General features: G+C 40.6%; 1 protein-coding gene across 2 annotated transcripts in view; it reads right to left on the minus strand.

Moving 5' to 3' along the window:
* Positions 1-26554, minus strand: part of DOCK2 (dedicator of cytokinesis 2) — a 677690-nt gene that overhangs the window by 22911 nt on the left and 628225 nt on the right. For both annotated transcript variants that reach the window (XM_066591098.1, XM_066591097.1), the window contains exons 45-47: positions 25956-26132; positions 21303-21386; positions 8743-8880 (exon numbers count right to left, since the gene is read on the minus strand). In XM_066591098.1, coding sequence (XP_066447195.1) covers positions 8743-8880; positions 21303-21386; positions 25956-26132 — 399 coding nt within the window. The remainder of the gene's footprint in view (positions 1-8742; positions 8881-21302; positions 21387-25955; positions 26133-26554) is intronic.

The following is a 26554-nucleotide window of genomic DNA, read 5'->3' on the forward strand; positions in this document are numbered from 1 at the left end:
ACGCAAAACAAAAAAAAAAATTATTCTATAAAAAAGTCCCCAACAAATATATAAAAAGTATCCCCCCGGATTCCACTTTCCCTGTCCTACAAGCACCATATGGCTGCCTTCACATCTGCATTGGCACCTCCAGGTTCCGTTGCAGACCTGACACAAAGCAGCAGAAAAAAAAAAACTGCACGCAGCGCTTCTGCCAGGCAGCTTAGCGGAAACTGAACAGACCCCATTATAGTCAATTTGGGCACTGTTCAGTTCTGTCATAAGACGGATCTGTTTGACCACAGGATTACCCTTTTCTGCTCCCCAAACGTAGCAGGATAACACACTGCCCGCTTCGGATGTGAAAGCAGCCTAACTTAAGGCCCTTTTACAGACAACAATTATCGCTCAAAATTTGCTCAAAAACCATAAAAGCAATAATCGTTGGGTGTAAATGTGCGCACATCCTGCACTTACCGTGCACTTTTTGTCCATCGCTGACTTAAGGTCCACATGAAATCCTCATCCCTCAGGACGATAAGATAAGATGAACCACAGGCTGTGTTCTCCATGGGCAGCGCTAATAACATTGCTTAACAGCTGTTAACAGCCGCTGTCCCGCTAGAGAACAATAGCAATGTATTTAGAGAACAGACCACCGCTGTTCTCTAAATACATGTAATGAAGTACTGAAGGGCTGATTTAGCCCATTAGTTCCTATGCAAAATGATCACTCAGAACTGTCAGTTTCTGATGAGTTCTGAGCGATCATCTGTGTGTGTAAATGCACCTTTAGTTTATAGTGCTTATTGGACGTAACAGGTTCCCTTTAAATAGTCTAACAAAATGGAAAGCCTTAATCCTGCATGTAATAACCTAAATAGCGACTGATCGGTAACTTTGTAAGCGCTAAATGATTTAGTTTGCTTTGATTAAAAAATAAAAAAATTAAAGAATTCTGATGAATGGTTTGGAGGGTAGGTTTGTTGCCTAGATATGTTGGTGGTTACTACATACATTATGCACAAGTTGCCATAGATCCAACACCAGAAATTTATAGGGGAAACTGCATGGATGATTAACCCTTTCCAATCCACTGTCTGACGTCTTCATACATTCTGATTGAAGCTTGTACAGCTCCAATGTCAGAAGATGTCCGACAGGGTATTCTTACCGTCTATTGCCAGCTACTCTGCTGTCGGAGCCTCTCTGGCTTTACACACACACTAGCTTTAGCCAGCAGATGGCATTATTGTATAAGAGCAAAACGAAGAAGCCTTTTAGGAAAAACCCTGAATCCAAAATTGGATTGAAAAGGGTTAAAGCCACTTTTTTTTATTAACTAGAATGCTAGAACATCACAGTGCCGTCCGGCTACATAAAAATACAGGTAATTCTACAAAGCCATCCGGGTGCGATCTGCCATTATACTCATGACAACAGCAGTACAAATGTCCCTCCACAGCAGACAAGAGAGGGATCTAGAGATGAAGAGAGGCTAAAGGACAGTTCAGTCATTGTCAGAATTAAGCTTTGTGTGTCTTGATGTTTTTGCTGCTTTTTATTTTTTTGCTTTGCCCTTTTTCTCCTCTGTCATCCTCCCTGGTTCTTCTCCCCCACATGAACATCTGTTTTTATGCTGAACAAAACCTTTCCTACGCATCTCTTTTTGACAGTAATGGGAATGTGGTGAATATACCTTTTTTTCCTGCAGTTCTGGCTCATACAATTTGAATGAGGTTTCCACTAATCCAAACTGTCCCAGTTTGAGACTGGCATTTTTTTTTATCTGCAGATTTGTTTTATCTCCAAAACCAATTACCTCTCTTCCATCTGTCTCCTAACATGCACTGACTGCAGTCAGAGATCACTAAATCGCTCTCCTTATTCAAGGGTATTTGTAATATTTCAACTGCATATTTTCTTATTACAAGTTATTAACCTTCAATGTGCACAGTGACAGCACAAAAAAAGAGTTTGAAAGCAACTACTTTACTCATGTTTAATAATCAGATTTAAGAATGAGTCACATTACTATCTAACCATGGCTGTCATGTACAGATGAAAAGTCTATTATTACAAGTTTGGGATATATAGCAAGTCCCTATATAATTAGCAGGGCTCCTTTATGGGCAGCAGCCAACTTATAATAGGATAAGATAACAGTTTGGAAACAAAACTACATCTGTAATTGGCCTGCGGGGTGTAGCCTGCAATGTATAACTATTTGCAGAATGCCTATGGCAGAGTGGACCCTGCCGGCATCATAATACATGTGCATGTAGTGCAGACTGATAGAAAAGCTGCATAGAATTCAAATTCCGGTTCTTAGGGCTCACGGATATGGCTGTATTACATCTCTGTTTTGTACTGAGCTGTAATAAGTTTGCTATAGATGTCCATGGGGCTTCTAGTAGGTCTACAGGGGGTGGGCAAAAATATGGAAACACCGTACGAAATGTATGGGATTTTAATTATTGGCACTAGGCTGCCCTTTTGGCCCCTGCTTGGCTGAGAGCTTTCCCGCCAACTTTGTGTTTACTTCACCTCATGCCCTGCTCTGAGTGGTTTTGGGAACCAGCTGGTAGCAGCAGCTGAGTGGCTCAAACCCCTGACTAATGGAACCTTGTTGCTTTGGCAGATGTTCAGAAGCATCTGTGTCATATTACTTCCAATTAAAATTGGTCTTGACGTGTCTTATTGAAATATGATTTATAATACCATGTAACTTAAGGCATGTATGGTGTTTCCACATTTTTGTCCATCACCTGTAAGTTTACCTCTATTTTCAGCTATAGGCATACTAAGTTTCTGCTTTTCTCATTTCATACAAATACACCCCCCAAAAATTGGTGGCATACTCCATTAAACTAAATATGGAAGTATTCCACTGTAAAAGTGTGCTTCTAGGCAAGAATTCCATGTTATATGCGGTACTCAATGAAGCCTATACGGCAGAGCAGGGAGGTCAAGTATCTCTGTACTAGAGAGTTCTATGTCCTTCATACACTTTACATGTTCTTTTATCAAGAGCAACTACAATAAACAAAGTACATGGATGAATATCAAATTCGGTCATCTTTAAAGTGACCCTCCAGTTTTGGGACAAGTTTCTGTCCCAGAACTCGAGGAAGGATAATACAATATATTATCTGCTGCCATTCTTCTTTGCTGATGTCCCTCTAATTTGCTATTTCACTGGAAAAGAGCCAAAAATGCAATACTTGATAAGGTGCAGAGCAGGCACGATCGCCGCTAAGCAGGCACAATCGCCATAAGGCCGGCACAATGGCTACAGACCCTAACAATATGCAGCAAGCCAGACTATAATTCCCTCTAATTAGCGGATTCTAAATCCTATCTAGTTAAAGCATGCTGTGCACTTCTCTCTGATTGGCCAGCACAGATCATGTAAGCAGTGCTACCTAATCAAAGAACAAGTAGAGTGCACTGGTGTTCTAAAGGTCCATTTACACACACAGATCATCGCTCAAAATTCAGCAAAAACTTAAAGTTTTGAGCGATCACCTTTTGCATTAGCTACTTAGTAGCTTATTAGCTTCATTTGCGTGTAAATGAGCCTTCCTTGCTGTAAGCAGATAACAGCTGGTGGTCTGTTATCTGCTTACAGCTCCATTGTTCTCCAGCGGGACAGCAGCTGCATACAATGCTATCAGCGCTGCCCGCGGAGAACACAGCATGCAGTCCTCTTATCAGGGATGACGGATTTTATGCTGAGCTGAACTCAGTGATGGACGGAGAATGCATGATAAGTACACGATGGGTGCGCATTTACATGCAAAGATGATTGCTCAAAAGCTGTCGTTTGGACAAATTTTGAGCGATAATCGTGTCTAAATGGGCCTTAACACTACCAATGCACTGTGGGGATTAGGTAGTCTGAAGATGGTGTTGGCCATCTAGGAAGCTGAAAATGGGACTCTGAATTGGCAGGTCAGAGGGGTATCAGCCCAGAAGAGCAGCATCAGGTAGTATAACTGCTCATTTCGGTCTCAGGTCAAAATTTTGTTCTGAAACCGGAGGCTTGCTTGATGTATACCTGAACTAAGTAGGCCAAGGCTATTTTTTTTAATGATTTTTTTATTTTATTTTTGTGCACCTCTGATCATACCTAATTTTCCATAAATCAATAGTACAAGGGGAAATACATTTTGCAATGTATTGTATCACAGAAAAATGCCTCTTCTTGAATCATCAGGCATCTATCCTTCCCATCTCTTACGAGCCTCCTTACCTTTTTCAATTACGCAGAATTCACTGATCAAACCCACTTACTGAAAAGACATGGCTTTTCAGTTTTACTGAGAGATCACATTATAGTTGTCATAAAGGTTTATAGAAAGGAGAGGAAGAGAAGGAAGCAACTGCAGAGTGATAAAGAGGCAGAGATGTTGCTGCTGAAGGCGCAAGTTAGTTTTTTCTCTCACCCCAGTGCTAGTTTCACACCTACACTGCTCAGTGCTGCTGTATAATGTCCTATGTGCTGCTTCTAAGGGTGTGCTACAGACAGTTAGGGCAGCTATACATACTAGATGTATATGGACCAAACCCACTAATTTTAAGAGGCATGGATGATCATTTATTGCGTATAGGGCCTCCAGAATCTCCCCCCCTCCCCCCCCCCCCCCCCCCCCCGTTGCCAGATGTTAAGGAAGATAAGCACTTGGATTTCAACTACCCAATCCTATTGAGATAAGCTGCTGCTAGAGGTCTGTGGTAGCGGTTTTCTTCCCTCTGCACTTACATGCTTGGCTGAGCTGAGAGTGCATGTGTATGAGAGCATCTGGCAAGACAATTGCTGAGCATTTAGCCAATATAGCTGTGTAGTATGTATGGAAACTGTGAGGGGAGCAAAGTCTCTTTTTCTCTCTGTATGCTGTGCATGGGAGATGATATAGCAGCTAATTTACTTCTACTCCCCCTTCACTTCTACATAGATTTATATAGGTAGCTGTAATCTGATCTCTCAGTGAAGATGATAAAATCCATCTTCAGAGAAAATGTTGCTTATTAGTGAGTTAGGAATAAGTGAACAGTTTAGGAATAGGGAGAGGAGGTGCCTGATAGGTCCTCTTCAACATGCAGAAAATCAGACACAGATATGGCGCAATATCCACAATGTATCTGTATCAAATTAAAGTCCCATTGGCTTTTTATACGAATCTGCTCCATAGTCTGTATGTAGTCTTTAAAAATCAATGTGCAAGAAAAAAGGAAGTGACATGTTACTTCTTGATGTGGATTTTGCACCAATTCTGCATAGAATCCGATTTGCCTATTGAAAAGGGTTAAATCCGGGTGTTGATCCATAGCCACACAATTGCATAGTGTAGTTGAAATCCATAGCTCAGCTGGGGATTTCTGCCATGGGTTTTAGAAGTGGAATCCACATGGGAAAATCTGTATCGGACTCTGCTGTGTGAACATACCTATAAGTGGAGAGAGAGGCGTTTTTCTCTAGTAAGATATATTACAAAGTTACCTATAGTCACACGTACTATTGATTTATAGAAAGTTTTTCATAATCAGAGGTACATGTCAAAGATTGATTTTTCTGCATGTCTCTAATGTTTTCTTACATCTTTCCCTAATAGATACAGTATATCGATGCATAAAGGAAAGAATGGAGCAGTTTTCATATAACAGGGGCGCAATGTGCTGGGTTCAGTAGTTGCTCACTTACACCTGCTTCATGTGGTGTGATTGGCAGGAGATCACTAGGTAAAGTGAAATGTGACATATTATTGTTCACTCGGTCCGGCAATTCTATATCCGACTCCCTGGTTTGACGGTATTGATAAAGTATGTATCAATTCTATATAATTGCACAGATTCAGGTTAAAGTCAGCCATAAAATGGTATACAGGTATATGCAAAATGTAGAAGCTGTTTTCTTACCGAGGGTGCAGAAATGAAATGGAATTAGTTTCAAAACCTATTAACTCATCTCCTAGAGAATTACTAAGGTACAGTACTACCCACGCATACACAAATCTTCCCAAGCTATGTTTACTGAGGTGTGGGTGTAAGATACAGATGGCATAAGAGTGTGATCACACAGACATCCAAAAATTACAGTAATTGTAATAAAGAATCCCTTTATAGCATCTGACACAAAATATGCTTGTTTGGTGTTTCTCAGATGGAAGCATTTTGGCACTTTGGTTGCCTACTACTCAAATGGCAACAATATAGCACTGTGCTGCTTGAACGTTTGTGAAGCCTTCAGAATTTTCCATATCTAGACTTATATTAGACCTAAAACTACATTAGATTTTCACACAAGTCCTGAAAGTAGATAAAGAGAACCAAATAAAAAGATGGGTCAAAAACAGTAGACTTGATCATTTATTTATTGGGGAAAATGATGCAATATCATATGTCTGTGTGGCAAAAGTATGTGAACCCTTGCTTTCAGTATCCAGTGTAAGCCCTCCCTGCAGCAATAATTGCATCTGAATATTTTCGCTAATTGCTAATTAGTCCTGCACATCGGCTTGGAGGAATTTTAGCCCATTTCTCCATACAGAACAGCTTCAACACTATTATGTTGGTGGGTTTCCTTCCATGAACTGCTCACTTGAGGTCCTCCCACAATATTTCTATAGGATTAGGGTCAGGACTTTGACTTGGCAATTCCAAAACTTTAAATGTATTCTTCTTTATCCAATTTTTGTAGAACGACTCGTGTGCATTGGTTTGTTGTCTTGCTGCATGACTCATGTTCTCTGGAGGTTCAGCTCACAGACAGATGTACAGATATTTTCCTCTAGAATTTGCAGGAATAATTCAGAATTCATTGTTCCATGGCAAGCTGTCCTGGCCCAGATGCAGCAAAATAGGCCCAACCATGAACTACCAGCATCATGTTTCACAGACGGTATGAGGTTTTTATGCTGTAATGTACTGTTTTTCTTTCTCCAAACATATTGCTTCGCATTTTAGCCAAAAATTCCATTTTGGTCTCGTTTGTCCACAAAACATTATTCCAGCAGCTTTCTGGCTTGTCCAGGTGATTTTTTTTTTAGCAAACTGCAGATGGGTAGCAAGGTTCTTTTTGAGAGCAGTGGCTCTCTCCTTGCAATCCTGCCATGCAGACCAGATAGTGGACTTATGAACATTAACCAACGTGAGGTACGCCTTTAGTTGCTTACAGGTTATCTTGGGCTTCTTTGTGATCACGTGGACTATTATACGACTTACTGTTGGGGTGATCTTCCTGGGGAGGGTAATAATGATTTTGAATTTCTTTCATTTGTACACAATCTGTCTGACTGTGAATTGATGTATTCCACATTTTTTAAAGATACTTTTCTAACCTTGGAAAAGAATATTCAGGGGTCGTGCTCAGTGATAAAAAGATGTGTTAGAATATAAGAAAAGAAAGGGGGACTCACCGAGGACTTGTGGCTACGCTTGATAGAAGTGAGCCACAAGTCAGGGAAACGTCCCCAAGGTGCAGTCAATATGATGGAATCCTATGTACCAAGTACATCCATGGAGTGGAGAGTTACCAGGAATCAGCTCCAGATCACAGTTGTAATCCAGGGAAAAGACAGTGTCGAGTACATATGACGTAAGCACGTCATATCGCTAACCCAATGGCTTCCTAGTTTCTCTTCCCCCTTTTTCAGATTATAACTTCCATTTATTATTATTTTGAGTACCGTTGTATGCATGGGGACACATGTATGTTGCACTAGTGAGTCTGGTGCAGTAATATGCCTGCCGACGAGATACAGTCCTACTCTGATGATGTCATGGAGTTTGGGCGTTCCAGAAAGAACGCTACAACCCACGAACCGTTACTAGAAAACTGTTAATACTTTGGTAGATGACATGCTTGATAAAAGGGGCCCTGTTTCTTTGCCCTGAAATGCGTTGCATTATCTACACTATTTGGAGTCTGGCACTGTTTGCATATTGGAAATTTTTATTGTTTTTTAGAAAAAATATATCTCTTTGCTGGAAGACTTGTGGAATCTTCTCTCTTTCCTGGCACTGAACACTTTTAGGGAGGTCTCAAGGATTGGGACCTCCCCCAGAAGTAAGTTCCTTGCAATAGTTACATATGCAATAGATTCCTATGAGTGCAGGATATGCATCTTTTTCCTGATTTATGCAGTTCTGTAACCTAGTCTAGCCTGATGAGCTTCAACAACTCTTCTTCTGAGGTCCTCATGAATCGGCTTTTTTTTCGTGCTATAATACACTTCCACAAACATGTATTGTGAAGATCTGACTTTGATAGATCCCTGTTTTTTAAGAAAAAAGAAACAGGTCGCCAAATCACACAGGAATATGGACAGACTTTCAAGCACCAGTGTAAGTTTACAAATAGTATGATCAGCAATAAGAAACTAACAGTAATGACCGCGATGTTCTGCAGAGAGATGATGTGCTGAGATCGATGCGTAACTCTTACAATCCATTAATCATATTTTCTAAATTGTATAAACAACAGTTTAGAGTTATCAGTAGATCCCATGAGAACGATCACAAGGGGAATATATGGTCTGTTAACGTGTTACAGTTACTTACCTTAAAAAATGTGAGCTCCAAAATAAATGTCTATCTTTAGCCCTTCACTCCCTCCCCCTGAAAATAATCTCATATTTATCAGGCAGAAATATAGAAAATCAACATTTTTATTGTGGTAGATAACTAAAATTTAGCGCATATCTTTCTGTACACAGCGTCTAATTAAGAAGAGATTGCAGCTGTATAAGAAATGAGTCTTACCAATTCTCTCACACCATATTGCTTTTCAACCTTTATTTTCAAACTCCTGAAACATTCCTCCATTCGGTCATGGAAAGGACGGAGATCTTCAGTGACTCTTCTTTCATGAATTCGTATTCCAGCGCCGAGCAGAGGCGTCTATAATAATAACAAATTTGTTATAGGCAGCAATGTCCAAAACATTAATGTTGCTAATAAGCTACAGCTGCCCAATTATGTAGGATTATGTAGGAGATGTCCATTGTGCAAGTGATTACTAAAAGGATTATTCTAGTTTTAACGTTATTTATTTTCATGCCCACTACCATCACATATCATTACAAGAAGGAAATTCATCTTGCATCTACCATGTTTCTCTGAAAATAAGACCCTGTTTTAATTTAATTTTTTCCACAAAAGAGACACTAGGTCCTATTTTGTGGTGATGTCTTATTATACTTACCTAGAAGGCTCAGTCTGGGTCCCTCCTGCTGCTCTCCAGGGCTCCGACATTGATTGGCCAATTCATAAATCCCACCTCCACAATGCGATGGCTGTGATTGGTTCTTCGACATTGGTTCTCAGCCAATCAATGCAGCATTTGATGAACCAATCATCGAGTGCTGCACTGATTGGTTCTCGAGTGCTGCTCAGCCAATCAGAGCCATCGTTTCCTGGAGGTGAGATTTATGAATCCAGTAATTAGGAAGTGATCGTCTGTGGATGGCAGAGAACTGCAAGAAGCGCATTGGAGATCTGAAAAGAAGTGGGAAGGACCTGGACCAAGCTTGTTAGGTAATATATTGAGCCTCATGTGGCACAGAGTGTAAGCTCTCGCCTATGACCTGAAGGTTGCAAGTTCAATCCCCGCATGATTCAGGTAGCCGGCTCAAGGTTGACTCAGCCTTCCATCCTTCCGAGGTTGGTAAAATGAGAACCCAGCTTGGTGGGGGGTAATAAGTAATAATTACCTGAAAGTGCTGCGGAATAAGTTGGCGCTATACAAATACCAAGATTTATTTATTTATTTTATATTGCATTTTCTATGTAATGCAGCTAGGGCTTATTTTCAGGGCAGGGCTTATATTTCAAGTCTTCCTGAAAAAATAGGGTAGGGTTTATTTTCAGGAAAAATGGGGTAGGATAGTAAGCAGAAACATGCAAATTGTTCTCTCCTGCCTCTATTGGCCACCTACATATCCAGAACTCCTGGTGTAGAGTATGGCCAAAGCCTCATGCATACAGAAACTTCATATAGCAACATTATGGTAAACATGCTTCATTTAAAGTGTACTCCAAAATCACAAAAAATGAATGATGTATGTTATTAAAGTGACACTACAGTTAAGGAACAAAATTAAATCCCAGGACAGGAGGGGGAAGGAGATATATTATCTGTAGGTGGTCTTTTTTACTGCCCCTCTAATCCGCTGGTTCCCGATCTCTGACAGGACAGTACTGAACACATGAGCAGCTCTGGCCAATCAGAGAGCAGATATTGGTAGTCTAGCACTAGTAATGCACTGTGGGGATTAGGCAGTCTGAAGATTGCATGGGTGAGAGTATCCCTTTGTCATACACTCAGGTGGCACACATCTGCATAGCTTATTTTTCAATTCCATTGAAAAGCAAAGTACTCTTTTCAAATTAAAAACATCCAGCAAAAGATGTCTACCACACAATACATATTTTTATACAATAAGAGTTAATAGGTTGCATACGCAACTGTTTTACATAGTTACATATAATGCTTAGCCATGACATTAAAATCAGGGACAAGTGAAATAAATAACAAATATTATTTTGTGACAATGGCACTTATCCAGGGGTGGAATATATTAGGCAGCAAGTCAACAATCAGCTCTTCAAATGGATGTGTTAGAAGAAGAAAAAATAGGCAAACATTAGAATCTGAGTGATTTGGACAAAGAACTCTCCAAAACGGTAGGTCTTGTAGAGTGTTCCTGGAAGGCAGGGGATAGTACCTACCAAAGGTGGACCAGTGAACAGGTGACAGAGTCATGTATGCCAAAGGGTAATTGATGAAGAGCACAGAAAAGCTACTGTAGTGCAAATTGCTGATACTGGCTATGCTAGAAAGAAGTCAGAACACATAGTGCATTGCACCTTGCTGCATATGGGGCTTTGAAGCGAAGACCTGTCACAGTGCCCATGCTGACCTGTCCACCACTGAAAGAGCCTACAAAGAGCAAGTAACCATCAGAACTGGAGCTACTGTATGGAGAAGCGGCCTGGTCTCATGAATCACATCTTCTCTTTCCCAGATAAGTACCTAGACGGTCACATTATGTAAAAGAAGGCACCAAGATATGCTATGAGATGAAACCAAGCAGGTATGGAAGTGTAATGCTCTTGGCAATAGTCTGCTGAGAAGCCTTGGGTCCTGGCCTTCACGTGGATGCTACCTTGACATGAACCACCTACCTAAACATTGCACAAACTAAGTACACCCCTTCATGGCAACAGTATTCCCTAGTGTCAGTTGCCTCTTTCAGCAGGATAATATACCCTGCCGCACTAAGAGCATTGTTCAGGAATGGTTTGAGGAACATAGCAAAGAGCTTAAGACGATGACTTGGCATCCAAATTCCACACATTTCAACCCATTCGAGCATCTGTGGGATGTGTTACAAAAACAAGTTTAAATCTTGGAGGCTGCACCTCACAAGTTATAGGACTTAAAGGATCAGCTGCTCCCGCGTCGTAAATCCGCGGGCGTATCCCGCGACGCTTGTGGGCATGAGCCCTTACATGCATTGCTCATGGTGTAAACAAAGTCTTCTATCAATTCATTAAAAAGCATAAATCACACACAACGTCAAATAAATAGTTAATAAAGATGAGCGAACACCAAAATGTTCGGGTTCGCGTTATTCGAAACGAACTTCCCGCGATGTTCGGGTGTTCGTTTCGAATAACGAACCCCATTGAAGTCAATGGGCGACCGGAACATTTTTGTATTTCGCCGATGCTTGCTAAGGTTTTCATGTGTGAAAATCTTGGCAATTCAAGAAAATGATGGGAACGACACAGCAAGTTCTCCTCTGCCACAGCTGTAACAGCTGTGGCAGAGAAGAACGATGTTAGCCCATTGAATTCAATGGAGCCGTCAATACAGCCGACTCCACTGAATGCAATGGGCTGCCGGCGATCGCGGGATGAATTGTCGGAAAGGGGTTAAATATATAAGCCCTTTCCTGCAATTCATCCAGAAATGTGTAAAAATAAAAAATATATATATACTCACCTGGTGCCGGCAGACGGAGTTCAGCGCGGCAGGCTGCAGTTCTCCTGAACTGCTCTGAACAGCTGTGAGTAGTATTCAGCAGCCGGGGATTTAAAATCCCCGCCTGCTGAATAAGATGCCTCTGAATGGTCACAGCCTGACCAATCAGAGGCCAGCCCTCACTCACACCCATTCATGAATTCGGCCCCATTGAGCGCATATGGAAAAGATTTCTCAGGGAAGAAAGTTAAAGTAACCCGAACATCGTGTGGTGTTCGTTACGAATAACGAACATCCCGAACACCCTAATATTCGCCCGAGCATCAAGCTCGGACGAGTACGTTCGCTCATCTCTAATAGTTAAACATTTTTTTGTATATTTTTAATTCTATACATAGAAAACATTAAACCGAGGAAATTAAATGTTTGAAGCGGATCTGTCACCACTTCTGGCATGTCTGGATTAGAGGCGCTTGCGCAGTCTGCTTCTTCTGTCCCGCTGGAGGGGCCACTCCGGCGTGTTCACGCCGCACAGGTCTTCTGCGCATGCGCAGAAGACCTCTGTGGCGCGAGCACGCCGGAGCCGGACAGAAGAGGGCAGACTGCGCAAGCGCGTCTAATCCAGGCAGAAGAAGGCTTCGGTCGGCGCCATGGAGACGGGGACGCCAACACCGGAGGGGGTAAGTATATAACTTCTGTATGGCCAATATTTAATGCACGATGTATATTACAAAGTGCATTAATATGGCCATACAGAAGTGCTGAGCCCCACTTGCTGCCGCGGGACAATCCCTTTAAGTAGTAAGTGATTTCATATGGCAAGAGTTGTTGACATAGCCGTATGAGGTATGTTGTTGTTTTTTGTGAGAAGAGTTGTATTTTTTTATAGCACCGCTCTGGGATACATATAATGTGTTGTATAACATTTATTACAGTTTTCAGGGGGAAAGTGGGTGGAAAAAAACCCAAGAATTTCATCATTGTGGTTTTTTTTTACTGGCCTTATCTGGATCTGTACGATTACTGTGATACCAAGTTTCTATAGATTTTTTAACATTTTTATAGAAAAACAAGTCAATCTGGATCGCCACATTCTAACACCCGTAACATTTTTATTTTTCCAGCAACAGAGCTATGCGAGGACTTTTTTTTCTCCTAGAAGGATTATAGTTTTAATTGGTACCAGTTTGAGGTGCATGTGACTTCTAGATAGTTTTTTATTGCATTTTTTGTGAGATGAACAAAGGAAAAATAGCAATTCTGGCATTAAAGTTTAAATTATCTTTTATGGCATTCCAAAAGCGAGATAAATAATTACTAGAGATGAGCGAACGTACTCGGTAAGGCCAATTTCGCAATGGAGCACCGCAATTTTCGAGTACTTCACTACTCGGGTGAAAAGATTCGGGGGTCGTCGGAGGGAGGGGTGGGGCGTGGCGTGGTGGAGCGGGGGGTAGCAGCGCGGAACAGGGGGGAGCTCTCCCCCCCCCCACTCCCCTCTGCAACCCCCCGCTCACCCACGGCGCCCCCCGAATCTTTTCACCCGAGTAGTGAAGTACTCGAAAATCGCGGTGCTCGATTGCGAAATCGGCCTTACCGAGTACGTTAGCTCATCTCTAATAATTACATATTTTCATTGTTTGGGTCATTACAAACATGGTAATACCTAATATGTGCTGCTTTTTAAAAAATGTTTTATCCATTTAATGAGGGTTTTGTGGAGAGAAATGTATTTCTTTAACTGGATTTTTTTTTTTATGAAACTTTGTTAACCTTTTTGTCACTATTTTCTAGTCCCTCAAGCAACTTGAAAACATGATAGTTCAATCACTAGCATAGTACACTGCATTAGTTATGTACTGCATTCTACAATGCCTATGACGTCAGCCTATTAGACTCTACCAGAAACAGGGTCTAGTAGGCTGAGTTACATGGCAGACATGGGAACCTTTGTCAAGCCTCATGCTGCCATGGGAACTCATTGTTGCCTTGCGATTGCATTGTGGGGTGCCGATGGGTGCCAAAAAGAGCCCCATCCCCATATTATCTGCCTACAGACTGCAGTTGCTATTGATTGTGGTGTGTAAGGGGTAAACGGACAGGATCTGAGGTTTCTCCATTCTTGGCAGTTACAGCAGGAACTTTACTGTCAATAGTCAGTCAGGCCACCACCTTAAAAAGATGTATGTGCAAGTTTAAAAGCCAATTAGTAACCTCCATGAAAAGGCATATTGGCGGTCACTGAGAGGTAAATAGTCTAACATTGGCAAAAATTGAGTGGACAATTTTAGAGTATGCAAGAGCATACCGCCAACTAGTAACACCCATTTGTCAATTATGCTATACATTTCTAGGACGAATAACAGAAGAATGGTACAACAAAGAGCTATAAAGAGATACTCCAGAATTCTTATATTATAGGGTATATAATTATTTACTAAAGCAGAAATGTAGGAGAGCTGACAGATCCTCTTTAACGTATCCTGATTAGAGTGTCTAGTAATACGGTGCAATATATAGCATATGATAACTACGCTATACCTTCCCTATATTGATATCATTAAGTATCGAGTCTTCTGAAAAGCAGTCATTGTCCCAGTAATACTTACCAGTCACATGCACAAAGTACTGGACACCTGTTTCACAAGTATTCACGTAGTTTTCCATGGTTCTTATTGTGACAGCACATCAATAATCTACAGGGCAATTTACTTTTTGAAATTCTCCCAAGTATTTCTTGAACAGCTGTACATCTTATAAAGTGCACCTTGTCTTCAGGTTTATATGATATAGTGCTCCGGATTATGGTACAAGGTAAGGCAATTGTACAGAATCTATTCAACAGATGGACAGATGCAGCCCACAGTGACATTTGCAAAATAAATTGAGCATGAGTCGGTCACAATGTCTGATCTGGCAAAAGTCACTTTCCTGCCAATTAATTCTACACATATTTACATAGCATTTTAAAGTCATCAAATGGCACCTTTAACAATGACTCCGTTTTTAGGCAGGTGGAAACATAACTTATAACATGGAAATTAGAGCCCTTGCTTAATGTCCTTCAAAATTGACATTACATTTTACCCAACATTCGACGGCTTAAATAAACAGACAATTTGATCCGGCAAACACAGATTCTCCATTAAAGAAATGTATTACTTTTAGCTGAATCAGGATCAGGATGGGGCTGATAAAGACAAATGACCTTTAGCATCACACTAAATCCCATAGAAAGTGGAAAGTGAGGATTCATTCAAAGTGTTCCCTCAATACAATTAATTAGCGCTCAGTCGATTCTTCCACCGGGGGAATCCAATATGTATTTGCTTCTGTACACCTCCTATTCAGGTCATTGATTAGACTGATGCTCTGTACTAAAGAAACCCAGCACTGCGGGCTAATCAAAGATCTTTTACAGAACAGGATGAACTGGATGTAAAAGAAATGTCATTTTTTATACGTTGTTTAAGGTTAGGCTACATGGCAATTTTTGTGTCACACAACCAAAAATCACAGTGTAGTCCCAATTAGCCGCAACCCGCGGATCAAAAAAAATCCTAAGTACAGTGTATTTTTTGCAACCTGCAGGTCATCATAACATCCACTTGCTACTAGAATCACAACTCTATTGACCTCAATGAGAGTGCGAGTTTGCAGGGCTACAAAGTGATCTTTGGTTGCGTAACTCCTGTTGTGACCAAAAGTCATGGTGTAACCTTAGCCTTAAATTGGTTAAAGGGTATCTTCATTCATTTGCAGACTGAGGCCTTAGTCAGACGGGCGTTTTTTCGTGCGATTTGCGCATGCGTTCGGCGATTTTTTAAAACCATTGCTTTGCAATGGTATCGCACACATGAGCGCTTTTTATGCGCTCGTCTGATAAATTATAGAACAGAAATCGCAGATCGCACCTATCTGGGATCTGCGATTCCTGTTCTCTTCTCTATATGCGCTCAGCGCTGAGCCAATCAGGGGCAGCTCTCACTCATACCCACTCACACCCACTGCAGGCCGGCAGCGCTGAACTCCGTCTGCCGGGACAAGGTGAGTATATATTTTTTTTTATATTTTTATACATTTCTGGATGAATTGCAGGGAAGGGCTTATATATTTAAGCCCTTCCCGACAATTCATCCCGCAATCGCCCGCAGCGCATGGCTTTCAATGGAGGCGGCTGTATTGCCGGCTCCATTGAATTAAATGAGCAAACATCGTTCTTCTCTGCCACAGCTGTTACAGCTGATTATCTGTTCAGTCGCATCCGACCTTCGGACACCTTATGGATCAATGTTCTCCATGCACTCCTGTCTTTCACCGATTTTTTTTCAGTTCTGCGATTATGTTTGTGGTGGCCTTGATTTACACACTAGTCCACAGTATTTATAGAAATGTTCATATGTATTTATGCTCCATTTAGTGTTCTGATCTCCCAGTTCCAGCAAGGATAATGTGCTGCCTCCCAGTTGGCCCAAATGAGATATTATATTGTAATGTATGATAGGATGTGGTTACACAATAGTAGAGGTACAGACTACATGAGTGTTCAGTGGGTTTGGAAAATATTTAAACTCTTTCATCTTTTTTACATTTTCTTATGTTATGGCCTTGTGTAAATAAATAAAACATTCAAGTTTTTCCCCATTATTCTACACGTAATACCCCAAGACAACTAAGTAAAAAAAAAAAGTTAGAAATCTTTGTAAATTTTTTAAAACTTAAAAACTAACATTTTGCATTGACGTAAGTATTCACACCCATTATTTGGTACTTAGTTGAAGCACCTTTGACAGCTATTACAGCCTCCAGTCTTCTTGAGTATTATGTCACAAGGTTTGCAGACCTGGACTTGGAGATTTTCTGCCATTCTTCTGTACAGATGCTCTAAAGCTCTGTCAGGTTGGATGGGGGCCGTCTGTGGGCAGCTATTTTCAGTTTTCTCCAAAGCTGTTTGATTAGGTTCAGGTCAGGGCTCTGGCTGGGCTAGTCACGGACATTCACAGAGTTGTCCATAAGCCACTTCTGTGTTGTCTTGGTTGTGTGCTTAGGTCATTGTCTTGTTGGAAGGTGAACCTTCTGCTCAGTCTGATGTCCCTGGCTTCCTCCAAATATTAGAGACATACCACTTGGAATTGAGGTCAAAAAGTTCAATCTTGGTTTCATCAGACCAGATAGTCTTGTTTTTTCCCAGTCTGAGAATTTTTTAGGTGCTTTCTGGCAAACTGTAGGCGGGCTTCCATGTGTCTTTTAATGAGGAAAGGCTTCTTTATGGTCACTCTTCCATAAATTCCAGATTGGTGGAGAGCTGCAGTGATGGTTGACCTTCTGGAAGTTTCTCCCATCTGCACACAGGATCTTTGGAACTCAGACAGAGTGACCATTGGGTTCTTGGTCACATTTCCTACTAAGGCCATTCTCCCCCAATTACTTAATTTGGTGGGTCACCTAGCTGTAAGAAGATCCTTGGTTGTTCCAAACTTCTGCCATTTAAGAATTATGAAGGTTACTGTGTTCTTGGGATACTTCAGTGTAGCAGAAAGTTTTTGCAGCCTTCTCCAGATCTGTGCCTCCACACAATCCTGTCTCTGAGCTCTACCAGCAGTTCTTTCCTCCTCATGGCTCAGTTTTGGCTCTGATATACATTGTGAGCTGCGAGACCACAGGGGTGTGTCTTTCAAAATTATGTCCAGTCAACTGAATTTACCACAGGTGGAATCCAATAAAGATATAGAAATATCTTCAAGGTGATGAAGAGAAATGGGAGGCCCCCAGAACTAAATTTCAAGTACCATGTAATGAGCCTAGCATTCTGTTTTCACTTTGTCATTATGGGGTATTGAGTGCAGAATGATGGGGAAAAACTTGATTTTTAAAATTAATTTTCACAAGGCTATAACACAATAAAATGCAGAAAGGGTCTGAAGACTTTGTGGACCCATTGTATGTAAACTTATGTACTGTATTGCCGTGATCACACATATTTTCCTGGAAAGTTGACATGGAATCTGTATCGATTCCACATGAAATCCACAACAAAAACAGTTCCTGACGCCCGGAGGTTGTTAAGCTGTGGCAGCGAGTCCATAATTTAATAAATCAACTGTTTGTGAGCCCAATATCTTAATCTCCCACAGTTTTCCTTCTAGAAGACCAGCCAACAAAGCTTAAATTCAGAGCCCATAGGCTTATTCGGGTCATTTGTATGGCCGTAAGGATCCATATAGCTTCAAATGGAAAATCCTGAGCCTCTCTTTTCCAGAGACCAATAGAATTTCCACAATTATGCTCTGCAAAAGGATCCACGCTATCAGAACGTCCCCCCTGCCCAATTTCCTAAATACATAGCAGCCCTGGATTGACCATTTAGAGGTCCCAGGACTGTGCTATACTTTATCTTTCACCTAACTACCCCACTAGAAACCAACTCTCGACATTTAATATACAACCATTGGAGAATTGATATGAACCCCTTGATATATTTCTTTTGTTACCCCTTCCCAGTATTGTATTTTTACGAATATGTTGCTATGGTATAACCTATAGTACTTCAAATCAGTGATAATTGGCCCCCTGCGTGGGGAAATAAGGATGTTGTACACTAGAATTATTTTGCGGAAATTTTCAATAAAAACAGTTGAAACTAAAATCCACATTGGGGAAAAAAAAAGTGACATCTCATTTCTTGACATGGGTTTCTTATTGGGTTTTCTGCACACATATCAAAGGAGACTAATCCACATTAGTGCCCGTGGCAGCTTTCAATACAAACCTGCAGCAGAAGTCCACACTTAAACGCATAGACTTCCGCTACCGTTTTCCAGTGAAATCTCAGTTGGATTTTCCTACGTGAATTTCAACATTGTGAACATACTAAGTAAATGACTACTTCAGAAATTACCCGAATGTTGACTCTCTACACTAATGTGAAACATACCTTCATATTACAGGCACCAGTAGGAGTTATAATTTATTATTTACACCCTATTAATATTTTGTCGCTATGAGTGGTTTTAGAGAGAAGAGGGAGCGGGCATAGGGTACATGGCCACTGTGCTTGTGGCTCAATCTATGAGTCAGCCTACATTGATTTCTATGTAGTAGTGTGCATTACTATAAATTTTGTTGTATTTGGAGGCCTTGCTTTATTTTGAGTGTAACATAACCCGCACCCACATATTATATATATATATATATATATATATATATATCGAAAGCCCTTGACATGTATATTCCTCTGCAGTTATGGCTCTGCACTTCTAGTGCCACAGTAGCAGAGTGATTAATAGTATCGGACAAGTGATAGTCAAGTCATTGTAATGCATGGGAAGTATACACACACTATTTGCATATTTCCCTAGTGAACCTCTCCAAGGTACTATTAATCTGAGCAAAGGCTAATCTCTCTGAGGCAATTTAAGCTAATGGCTCCTCAATACATCTTTTCCCTGAGGCAGGTGCATATCTTAGTTAGGGATGATATCTTTGTGTTGTGCTCAGTGTGGTATTCCATCAAGTGTCCTGTAAGTAGGCCAAAGGAACTTGTGTAAGAAGCATCAGTTCATGGCAAAGACAGATTTTCATTAAATTCTCCAGTTAAATGATTATTGTTATTTGCAAGGTGATATATGAGAAAAGACCCAGTAGCAGAAAAAGCATCATTGTACAGCTACACATAAATCTGCAATTAATGATATATACAGTACATTGAATATTTCTCATACAATGATGTAAAAATGTGTTTCTTATAACCAGGATTTTAGTTTTTTGCATAGACTTCTGTTTCTTCACTTCATTCTCCAAGATATTGGAATAGGGGATGTTTGGTTTACTCTATAAGGGCACTGCAGGTATTAGGAATAATTCTGGCTAATTGAGGTTTTCAAACTGCTGGGAAGTCACAGGCCCATCGACCTGATCCTTGCATTGTATGGTCTTGTGAGTAACTGCTGGGGTTGATATATTTGTGGAACACTAGGATCACTTCAAAAGTGAGAAATTTAAGGTTTAGTGAGATGTTGGATGGCATATGCCTGCTGCCATGTGGCTACTCCGAAGATAGTGATACGACTAAGCTTAAAGGGGTTGTGATCAGCTGATGGCCCAGGTCCTGCTGGAGGAAGCTGTGGCCTGCCAGGCATTTCCTCCACAGCGCCATGTAGTATTACTTGGTGGACATTCAGATGAGTGGCTGACCCGTAATACAAGGGCAGTTGAAAGTCTTTCTGAATGTGAACCGCTATTACAGAGCAGCTCTCAGTCCTGGCTCATAAAGTGGGGTCCCAAGCAAGGGACATTATTCTGGGCCATGTGCCTTAAAAGGGTATTCTGGGCTAGACTAACATTTTAAAATCTAATATACACCATCACCATAAGTCATTTTGTAAAAGGTACACTACATTCTTCATTTTCTTTCCGCCTGAAAAATATTTTCACTTCCTCTGACGGCTCTTCTACATTTCCTACTTCCTCCCATCCATTGCTTCCAATATAGTGTGAGCATTGCATGATGGAAGAATAGAAGTGGAAGCACTGTGCCGAATTGCTCAGATGGACTTCAGTGTTCCGGAAGGTTCTATCTGTCTGCTTCAGCAGGCTTTCTTCGGAACTCTGGCTGGTGCTAGTAAGTTGCGGAACCGGTGAGCTATGGGCGGAACTATAGCGTTGGCCGGTGAACAAGCTCTATGCATGCTGAAAGTTGTAGGTAACAATCTGTTGTTGTGTTTACTGCAGAAGTGATGTATGTAAACACAGTGATAAATTGGCGGCTGCACTGGAAGAGCTGGAGGGTCCAGAGCGGCACAAAAAAGGAACAGATTGAGGCTATTTAGCTGTACCTCCTAGATTTCAGCATTTTCAGAATTTCCATTTTGTGCCCGGTAAGCACCTTAATAGGGCATATGATCAGGGTCCGTTTCCTTGGAACAACCCCTTTAATTTACTCAACCTTCTGTTGTTCTGTACTGTATGTGCAAGCATGAATGTTCTCTCAGTTTGGCTGTTTAATTACATTTTTGATACCGGTAGAGAGAGACATACATATTCATACATTTCTATGCTTTTCATGGCTGCATCAGATATCCGAGTATTACTCTGGCGAAGCACTTCTTAGGTCACTCATGATAAAAATGTAATTGAAAGGCTTATAAGATGAGAACCACCCAATCTCTAGTTTTTAGATGGAATGCCCGTGTTCTTGAATATATATGATTAGACCCCACATATAATTAAACCAGCAGTGCCTCTTTAAACACATGATTATGTCAGCATGCCCTGGCCTATGATTTGACATGCCTTACAGAAATACATTCATTGGGTTGTGACTGATAACATGTACCTGCCAGGCGATAAGATCCTTCAGTTTGTTCAGCTTCTCACAATCTTCGGGATGTTCCCGTATGTATTCTTCAGTAAAGAAAGCCTAAAATTGAAGAAAAAAATAGTTTCCATCAGCAGAAATCACAGCAATAACATCAACAGTTCAATTCTATCTCTCTTTCTGAGCCCGAATGATAAAGTGATACAAAAGGGCAATTGTACTGTTAATATGGCATTTCAAATGGAGGCAGAGTGAGGTTAACGGACAGAATCGCACAAACATGGGATTGCTTTGGCGTAATAAAGACGGGTGCATCACTTTCTATTTTTTAGATCATCAATTTAACTCACTGAGAAGCAATAAGAAAAATCCAATACTAGCAGCTAGAAGTAAAAAAATGTTCCCTAGTTTATACCTGTGGATATGTTACTTGTAGAGGGATACAACATAGTTTGATAGTTCACTACTAGATACATACAATGGTGACCGTGCTCTTTGACTGGACAATAGAAGAGGTCAGCTCTTTATTAATTTATTTATTTGGGGGGTAAAAGTCACCAATTAAAGTTTAACCCTTTCCAATCCACCGTCTTCCTACATTCTGATTGAAGCTTGTACAGCTCCAATGTCAGAAGACGTCCAACAGGGTATTCTCACCATCTATTGCCAGCCACTCCGCTATTGAAGCCTCTCTGGCGCACACACACTGGCTTTAGCCAGCAGATGGCACCACTGTATAACAACAAGAAGAGAAAGCCTTTTAGGAAACCCTGAATCCAAAATTGGATTGGAAAGGGTTAATCTGAACTTGTATCCATCTATGTTATTGGTGTTACCACAGTGAAAAATGTGCAGAAACAGTAATGTGAATTAACTGATGGTTGGGTACGCTTAGCACACATGGAATCCCATCTAAGTCAGCTGGATGCAGTAAAATGAAGATATTTTGGTTTCCTGAAGTTAAAGGTCCAACTGATACCATGAAAAGTACCACCAAGCTATATCCCACCAAACCCGTCCATCAGATTCCGTAGTGGTGACATCTAATCCATCACTCCAGCGAACGCATTACCACTTCATCAAGGACAGCTTGCTTGACACTACTACACTTCCCGCTTTGCATTGCAAATGCGGACCTCAGGCTGGTATGAAATGCCTGTTTTGATAAATCTGGGCCCATGTTAACATACTTAAGCAATCCAAAGTCACTTAGCTCAGTACTACCTAAATTCCTGCTGATGTGTGTTAATGGAGATTGTATAGTTGGAACGACTTTGTGCTCATCTTACAGAAGAGAGGCCCACAGAGTTTGTGGCTTTTATATATGTAAAAACACACTTTGAATGATTACAAAGTCATTGTTTATTCATTCATGCAGTTCATTCGTTCATGCAGAGTTGAATAATTTTCTTTGTTTTTGTCACCATTCTGGTCCAGGCACTACAGATAACACGAAGCAATGGAATCGCAAACATCAAAAATACCTATTTTAATTTGGTATTTGTTTGCATTCTTTTTCAATGGCTAACCTCAGTTCGTTGACTGTTGCTGTTTTTTTTTGCCGTAAACTTTATTTTTTAGGTATTCCTATAAAAAAAAAGTCTAGTGACGTGAGGTCTGGTGAATGTGTGGGGAGTATTCTACTGAACCAATCCATCTGTTTGGCAGATTGTCATCAAGGTGGGCCCTTAGGTAGTGTGGGGGTGCTCCATCTTGTTGGAAATAAAACTCCTCATCTTTGAAGTCCTCTCTAATGTGTGCAATGACAAATTACTGCAGCAAGTACAAGCAAATGGCACCAGTCACAGTAGAGCCAAAAAAGAATGGTCCAATTATTCCCTTCATTAATCCGCACCACACTGTAACTCCTGGTAAATTAACATAATGCTCCTCCATAATATATGCATTCTCAGGGCCCTGTAGGTTCAATTGTGGCGATTAATTGAGTCATTATATAGTCTCATCGCTCCAAAGAATCTTTCTTGGAAACTGCATCCACTGCGCATCTTGCCAAGTTCCACTCACAGAAGTGCTCTCTCCTGCCCGGATCATCTTCATTGGTGCATGGACTATTCTTGGAATGTAACTTTTCCAATGCTTCAAAATGCGATGGACACTTGATTTTGAAATTCCTGTCTCCCGACCCGCTTAGTGCACAGATATTCTTGGACTTTGGTGATACGTTTTTATCAAGCTTTCTTGCTTTGTGGGGCTCGTTAATATCCATGGTCTTCCAGAATTTTCCTTGTTCCATCTGCTTCAAACTTATCTCTAAATTGAGTGATAGCAAGTCGCGTAAGCAGATTTGTTTGAAACTCTTTGCACTTCAACTGCATTTTCCAACTTCCAGTAGCATTTTAGGATAAATTTCCTTTGTTCAAAGGTCCATTTACACGGCCCGACAATCGCTCAAAGATCGCTCAAACGACAGTTTGAGTGACAGCTTTGAGCGATCATTTTGCATAAACTATTAAGTAGCTACTCAGCTACTTAAAAGTAATTAAGTGTGCAAATGAAGCCTTCACTGAAAGCAGTTACTAGCCGGAGGGCTCTTATCACCTTTCAGTTCTTTTGTACTCCAGCAGGAAGCAATGCTATCAGCACTCCCCACAGAGAACTGCTGATAAGGCTGAACAATGATTTTTAGGTTGGACTGAATTTAACGATCAGCTAGCAGTGCACGAAACATGTGCGATGGGCGCACATTTAGACGCAACGATTATCGCTAAAATGATCACCTTTTAGCGATTTTTTTTTAGCGATCATCGCTCTGTGTAACTGGGCCTTTAGTCTGCTTTCACCCATTATTTGTAATCGGGTAAGCATGAAAAGGAGTGATAATTAAATAGGGGAAATAAATCAGAACTGGGGCAAAGGAAAACTGATTTAGTTGCCCATAGAAACCAATGAGGTCTCTCCTTTAATTTTCCAGACGTGGAATTTGATTGGCTGCTATGGACAACTAAGCCAGTTTTCCTTGGCAGCAGTTTTGATTTATCTCATCCAGTGAGTTATAAGTTGTTAAAGTATATATACATTTTTTGGGACACCCAGTAAATAATTGCCTATTCACGTTACAATAACAGAAAAGGTAATTATACTATTAAGTTAATAGTTGTCACTTTCTGTTTCAGTATTTCATGTTGAGACATTTTGTACAAAGACTCTTTCCCTTAACTCGTGCCTGGGGTCATATAATAGAAGAGCCCTGGATCTTTCAATATTACCTACAGTCCAAATAATGGCTAGCCATCTGTCAACAGTACAACTAAATATTTTATGCATAAAATATTTTTTATGTTAATATTTAAGTCAGACTTGCTGATTCCTACTTCTCTTCCACCAGTACATTTTATGAGGATATCAATGTCCATAAAATATTTAACCTTTTTAAAATGTGCAAACTTCCTCGTAAAGCCCCAGCCAATGTTTGTATGCATTATTTTTGCAATTATAGGCATTTTCTTGAGTGTGTCAAGGGATTGGTATTCATTGTGCAGCTTACAGATACAAATAACCCAAGCTACTAAGGAATAATGAAACTGTAATTACAATGGGGAAAGCTGCACTTAGTCCAATGATGGTCATACGCCATGAGGATTACTTGGGCCGACTCCCCGTTTGAGTCTAAATTTTGCATAATAAGTTGTTGAAAAAAGCCATGCACAATTTTACCATTCAGCCCAATCGTTAAACAACTGGTTTCATTTGTTCAGTCTTCATTTTTTTAGGCCAGGGCAAATGATGGAATAACTCATCAAGCACAGATCACTTACACCGACCTTTAGCTTTCTTCACACATCTGTCCTTATAAGCCTCTGAAGAATAAATTAGTACTTGGCAATTTTGTGCACACATTTGGCTTCAGCAGTCCCTTTCTAAATTGCTGACACATATCTTATTATTTCCAAACCTTTCCCTTTCAATCCATTTCCAGCTTTTAAAATGCCTTTCAGCAACACCGTCTCCAGGGCTCGGCAGTGACAGATTTTAGGCTATATTATTATGGAAAGCACAATACAATCATCTTCCGATTGTCTACATTTTTACTTGACTCTTTTATTCTTTAGGTTTGATAGAATGATTAGATTTTCTCTGACATAATATAGAAATAGATTTTTAATTAACAAGTACAGCATGAAGGCAAGCGCTCCACTTCAAGACTATGCCGTTCTTACCGGAGGAATGTGACCCAACAGAAATAGCAGGTATACAGGCTACATTGTACCAGCGAACATACAACATAAAAAGTTGACAAAAGGTCCAAATACTTTGTTTTACCAACCCTTATATGTGCAATAAGAGCAGGATAAATCTATAGACTGCTAAAATAAAATCTTCCTGCCTGTTCGGTGTAGAACTTATATGTAGAATACTAATCTGTATGGCAGGGCCACCAGTGGCAGGGATTATAGGAACAGCCAAGCTGCCAGTTGCATGATTGCAACTGGCAACTCGGGGATTACAGATAGAGTACAACAAACATCTCGGCTGTGTCCATAAGCCTAGCCACTTGTGGCCCTGACATTCAGATGAGTATTCCCATCGCATCGATGATTAGTGGAGTGGGAAAATTCCTTTAAATTGCTCAGACCTTAGAAAATCCTACATTTTAGAAATCTGTTTTATATTAATTAATGTAATCTTGGCATAGAACTTAACATTTCTTACCTTTTCATATTTTGCAAAACCACCCATGACTGCTGGGTCAACTATCCCATTCAGGCACATGGATAATGGGTTAATTGGCAGATTGTCATCCCTCTGGTATTGATTGATAAGCATCAGTATCTTCTCATTGGTTGCAGACATAGTTTCAATGGCATTTTCAAGAGGACTAATAGTTGTCTGAAAACAAAATAAAAGTCTTAAGAAAATGTCTTAAAGGGGGTTATCGGTGGACATAGTATTCTGTAACAGGTCGATCAGGTGGCAGTAATAACCACTTAGTGACAAACCTATTTTTTGCTTTAAGGACCAAGCCATTGCTGTATCGCAAGAGCCATAACCTATATGATGACATGTTTTGTTTTTTGGGGGGCGGGAGTTGTATTTTTTAATGACATCACTCTAGGTTACATATATTGTATTGTATAACTTTTATTACATTTTGGGGGGAGTGGGGGGTGGGGGGGTGGAAACTTTCCCCCAGAAATCTAGCCATTGGTTTGGGGTTTTGTTTCTATGGTATTCCACATTCGGTAAAAATACCATAATAACCTTCTTACCTGGATCAGCACGATTACTGTGTTACCAAGTTTATATAGATT

The sequence above is a fragment of the Eleutherodactylus coqui genome, chromosome 2, assembly GCF_035609145.1.
Source record: "Eleutherodactylus coqui strain aEleCoq1 chromosome 2, aEleCoq1.hap1, whole genome shotgun sequence".
NCBI lineage: Eukaryota > Metazoa > Chordata > Amphibia > Anura > Eleutherodactylidae > Eleutherodactylus > Eleutherodactylus coqui.